Source organism: Megalops cyprinoides, chromosome 11 (assembly GCF_013368585.1).
Source record: "Megalops cyprinoides isolate fMegCyp1 chromosome 11, fMegCyp1.pri, whole genome shotgun sequence".
Taxonomy (NCBI): Eukaryota; Metazoa; Chordata; class Actinopteri; order Elopiformes; family Megalopidae; genus Megalops; species Megalops cyprinoides.
In genome coordinates, this window is record NC_050593.1 from 21,897,851 (window position 1) to 21,903,850 (window position 6,000).

The 6,000-nt window shown below is 37.4% G+C and overlaps 1 protein-coding gene across 4 annotated transcripts in view; it reads right to left on the reverse strand.

Moving 5' to 3' along the window:
• Positions 1-4,546, reverse strand: part of epha3 (eph receptor A3) — a 90,553-nt gene extending 86,007 nt beyond the window's left edge. For all 4 annotated transcript variants that reach the window (XM_036541308.1, XM_036541309.1, XM_036541311.1 and 1 more), the window contains exon 1: positions 4,320-4,546. In XM_036541308.1, coding sequence (XP_036397201.1) covers positions 4,320-4,404 — 85 coding nt within the window. In that variant the 5' untranslated portion in view covers positions 4,405-4,546. The remainder of the gene's footprint in view (positions 1-4,319) is intronic.
• Between the last annotated feature and the right edge of the window lie 1,454 nt (positions 4,547-6,000).

Below are 6,000 nucleotides of genomic sequence, written 5' to 3' on the forward strand. Positions count from 1 at the left end.
GTTTGTCCTGCTCGGTAACTAAAACCGCCGATGAATAAAAAGATGCAAGGCCATCTGTGTACGCTTCTCAGGGTGCCGTTATCCGACGGCACTACCAAAATCGCCAGTCATCCGAAGAAATATTTTCTTTCTCATGCTAAATATGGTTATTAAAAACAGATAGTGCGGCCTTAAACTGTAACCTAGGCTCTGACTTACTCGGTGGCCCATTACCATGACATTTGCAATGATCATTTTCTTACTTTCACTTAGATTGAGAACTCAACAATCTCGGTTTAAACTCGGATTTAGTTAGTTCTGGGACAATTAAATTGGTGGTGTTATAAAATTCAGCTCTGTTTAGTCTATCTACAGTCCCACAGTCCTGAGATTATTGTGTGGTCTAGCATAGTAATAATTAACTGCAGCGTAACATTGACGATAAAAGTATAAAAAAACAAAAACATGTTGCAAAGACAAATCTATTCTGAATGCTTGTTGTCAAATTTAAACTTCAAGAGTATGGTTTGTATGTATTGACGCAGTTCCATTGGTGAATGTTTTCAGAAATGTGGTGGGCTTTTTGAAGTGATTATTTGAAAGAACCCGTTTTATAACCGTTGTTTAATTCCAGAGAGATGCACAATACTGGTTCCACTATTGAACATATGTTACGCGGAATGCCTGACACAGTGATATTAGTGCCACGAGAACACTTGAACAAACGCCACGTACATTCCACTTCAGATGCTGGTCTGTGAGCAAAGTTAATTCATTCCATAGCATTGTCTTAAATATGCCTGAATGTTATTATTTAGACAAATATTTTGGCTGCAATACAGCTAAATGATGACTTAAGCATCAAAGCATGGACTGCATTGCGCTTCATGAGCTAGCATTGGCTACTGTCATTTACAGGCCTTTCTCTGCAAATAAAGGAGGGCAAGCTGAAGCTCTGCTTCAGAAAAGGCCCAAGGCATGGTGCTCCTGCATGTAAAGTTCAACTGAAATCGTCAACAAAATAAGTACTATTAGACGAGGGGCACAAATATGACCCAAACGGTCATTTTAATATAACGGATACCATGCTGTGCAAAGTCAGCCTTTGTAATGAGGACGTTTTCATTATAGTTTGTTATACATTTCCTGATGCATTTCATATAAATTCCATTTTTTTTTTGTTCACACTTAGTAGCAGCCTAAGAAAAGACCCAGATCAGCCTCCCGACATGCGATGCCCTTCTCATTTCAATGACTGCGGCTCTATACTGACACTTGCTGGTGGGTCTTTCCTTCCCTATTTCCATTAGGCCCTCTAATAAGCGAAGAAAACACGCAGAAGTACTGTGTATGTATATACTTGAATTCCACACACCTGTCACAGTGCTCAGTGAAAACAACCTACCATCAGACAAGTAAACGTCTACAAGGTTCCTCAACTAAAACCTTTGTGTCAGACCTTAAATATTAAAATAGACCTTAACCTTAAAAGAGACCTTGGCAGACCTTAACCATTAAAATATGTGTGTTGTGGACACTGTATAATAATAATTCTGCATGCTCTGTCCTCATAATTAAGGATAATGATGATACTTTGACCTAAACATATCCGATCAGAAGGCTCCAGCTCCTCTTTTTCAAACTGCATACAGCTAGAAGTGATTGCACACACACACGGAATTGAAGTACGAGTGACTACGGCTCACGACTTGAAACAATAATGCTATGATGTAGTTTACCATTCTTCTGTAAGATCTCTAGACAAATAACATCTAAAACTAAGAATCATTCAGCGTGCTTACACTTGAACTACTGATTTATTATTTCCTCTTTTATTTTAATCCCAGCTCGCGTCAACGTTTAATACATTTCAACTACAGTGACCGCGCACTGCTCGGAAATTTTTAGGAAGCAACTGGACCATTACTTTTCACTAATAGATGGTTTTTAAAGATTATATTAAACAAACGAACCTACTCAAAAATAAAGCCCGAATAGGGTTAATATTGCATGGTGTGTTGGTTGTTTGTGCAGTAATATGAAGTGAAGTCTATTTTCGGCTATCGGTTTAAAGTAGCCTAATGTATGCTGTGAAGTTCATTAGAGGGTATGCATACGCTTTAGTGTATTTTTGTTGATGCACATGTCAAGAATATCCTGGTAATGAAAGATAAGTAAGTAACCCTGATAGACTCTTTAAAGAACACAAAGAAGAGCAACAATGAGAAATGATAATATTCTTTTAAAAGATTTTTTATAAATTGTCTGTGAAAGTAGTTGCTAACTCCTGCTATGCATGAAGCCAGCTGAATAACATTTGTTCACTGAAAATGAAAAGGCAGGATTGAATTCTGCTTACTTTAAAATACTCTGCAACTTGGTTACTACACAATTCAGGTTTACAAAATGTACCCAACGAAGTCAACTCTTCATTCATGCACACAACATACACACACACACGCATAAAATAATTGCCGTCTTCTTCTCTTTTCGGCCACTTCCTTTGTTTTTTATCTAACGGGGACATCTATCTATCTATCTGTCTATCTACTCATCTATCTATCTGTTTATTTATTTAAATGTGGGCTCTAACGACAGATAAAATGCACACTTTGGTCATCTCACATCAAACATACTGGATGGAAGGAAAGAGAGTGGTACAGACTTCAAGGAAGAAGTTTCTTTTAAAAAGCACAAAGATCACGCAAAGTGTGCTCTAAATATTGCCGTGTACGATTCTCGTTGTACTTTTGTTTACAAAAAAACCTTAATTCACTTGAATCTAACTGGACTTTGAATATTTGTCCAGGTGTTCAATGGGGCATCCTGTATAATGTATGTATCCTCTAATAAATATGATATAAGCTGAGATCCGCTGGTATAATGCACGAATAAAATTGGTTTCACTCACTATGCAAGGTAAACAATGGGGCGAAAAGATTACTGAAAATTTGGTGACACATGGACCATCTTTGCTTTTTGTATACATAAATTTAGAGATGGCAAACATGTTTATTTTTTCCGCACAACGTGGCACACCCATATGAATCAAGCAGACTAATGATAACTAGCCTCCTAAAAAATAAAGGGGGTTAATGCTGTTCCAAACTATCAGTCTTCATCGTAGTTCGGCATGATCCAGAAAGTTACACATATTAACTGCAAAATAAATCAACTGCTTATTGCTTAAGTGTACCCCAAAATAAAAATGTTGGGGTCAACATTAAGTTGAATCACCCTAAGAAAAAAGAGCAGTTTACAGCCTCTGAAGGTGTTTGAAATTATTTTAGAAGGACCCCGAGCAGTTTCCAGCATCGCTGTGAAAATAAACCGCTAGACCATACAATTCGTGAGAGATGCGCCGCCTGAATGACAGTTACCATCAGTTATAGATGTGCCATGTCTTTGCTCGTCTTTGTAAGTGTTGTTCTAGCAGATTGTGAATTCAGATATCCATATCTAAAATTACCCGAAGTGATGGGGACAACGACCCTTTGGTAGTCTATAAACACCTACAGTTAGAGCAAGTGCATGCGCTTTAATGTCGCTAAACACTTCCCAAATACAAGCCCCAAACACCCTTGTTACGAACTGTACAGTAGATACAGACATATGTATATTTACACATAACAATACTTTAAGAAGACAGACATAGTCTAATGATAAAGGGAAGCCTTATCCCCATAGCCCATTTCTAAGTCAAGTAAAACAACGACGGTAAGAAAGTCGCTAGGCTATTATAGTGCCCGTACCACTGTAAACATGTACATGTATTCCTCAATAGCAATTGCATAGTACATATCACTCAACATATGATTAGAATGTTTATAACTAAAGTATTGTGTGGCAAAAATGTTTAATATTTCACAGAGATAATTTCGAGATGTTTAATAAACACACAGCACGACGAAAACTCTCCTAGTGGTTATTTTCAACGAGTTCTGTTTTACAGTTTGACCTAATTTAACGATCCTACCATCACCCCAAATAAGGGCTAAAGCTACGAGTCCGTAGGGCAATCAATCAATAAATAGCATTTTAATTTCGTAGCTATTGCGCCCATCACAACGCAGTTGTACTAGCGCGCTCAACCGAATGCAACACAGACTTGATAGCGAAGGAATAACACAAATATTAGAAGGAACTTAAATGTTTGACACTTTTATAACGTTTCTTTTCGAACTATACGGCTCATTCACGGCATCGGTTGTGTCTGGTCCACCTTAACTAATTCCGTAATCGCCTACCAAGCAACGCGGAGTAGCGTCTCATGCACGCTCGAAGTCTGCTCCAGCTGAACACTCGCTTTCAGCTGTATTTCATTTGCAACGTTATCTTACCTTCGTTGGAGGGATGGCTAGTCAGTTGTCCTTGGCAAATGAACGAGAACAGGGAAAGAAAAAGCACAGGGGGTTTGCAATCCATGACGGCAGTTCAGAGGGCAACGAGAGGTACATAACTCCATGAAGCATGCCACTGATGTGAGGGCTCCGATTCCGACACAAGTTACCATTCTCGGCTCAGAGGCTGATGTCAAGTTTGACACCGGAGATGAGGAGGAGTCTGCGCGCTCTCTCCCTCTCTCTCTCTCACTCTCTCGCCGTCTCTGAGACTGGCTAAAGCGAAAGGCTTCCATTTTCCGCTGGGTCCTACCTGCCAGAACGCAAATCTCTGTTTCTTTTTTTTTTTTTTTTTTTAATTTTAGGACACTCGCAAGTTCACCAGAGGTCACATTAGTTTTACTAAAGATAAGGCGAATGTAACTGTAATATTATTCTAATACAATAATAATAATTTTGAACAAAATTTTACATTTTACATTGGCTATATATTTACAATGTTTTGCAGATCTACTAATATTTCATTCAGAATTAATAATAATTAATAATTGTTTTCTTCTTCTTCTCCTTATTATTATTGTGACTGTTGTTACAGTAATGGGAATAGTTGTTAATGTTCTTCTGTTACTATTGCTACTCCTATTTCTATTCAATTAGTTTGTTTTTAGGTAAGTAAAAAGTACACATGTGAAGTATGCATAAAAAATATTCGGTTTCAGTGTTACTATTTAAGGTAGACAGTTTTAAAGATGCAGTATGTTCACATTGCAAAGTTGGTAGTTGTTTTTTTTGTTTTTTTTTTCCAAGAATAAGTATTGTATAAGGTAAAGTGTCTGTGCTTTTTGAACAGTGTTTGGCAATGTGTTGACTCTAATGAGTCGATCTGAAACTATTATTATTATTATTATTATTATTATTAGTAGTAGTAGTATTAGTATTATCATGATCATATTTCTATAATAGGCTTGTAATTTAGAATTATTAGTATTATTGAATACAGTTTTGTACCCAATAATACTATGGAATCAGAGAGGGTTGCAGTGTATTTGCTCATTGCACACCTTAGTTTATATTCATAACCAAGTTTTTCCTCCTTTAGTATACAGGACGTATACAGGAGTATATAAGACGACTTCCGTTGTCTCACAGAAATGACATCATTTACTGCAATGGCTTTATTAATAATGTTTCCTGTAGCTGTGGGTCATTTGTTCACATGATTGTTTGATGCAGCAGATTGTGTTTTGAAAATAGCAATCTACTGGCTCAAATGTCATTATAAATAGGGTAGAGACTCTAAAGAAACATACATTTGCCTTGTTAACGCCAGTCATACACATGCATTTACTTTTTTGTTCACTGTAGGCCTACCACACTTTAGCCAGACTTTGGCCTGCCACATGACAGAGATGGAAACCAGCAAAAGCCAACCAGTTATATGACATTTAAGTGGGCATGTCTGTCAATCAATATGCTAATATTTACAAGCTGTTTGTATGATTTTCCAAACAGTGACAATAGCCTCACATTTCATGACACTTGCCCATCAACTCACTCTGGCTGATCCATGATGACAAAATGGCTGTGATGTCATATGCCCTCAGTATACAATTCCTAACAGCTGTGGGGTGGAGTACATTGAGTTTGATCTAGCGATGGGAGCGGACCTACATATAAATCC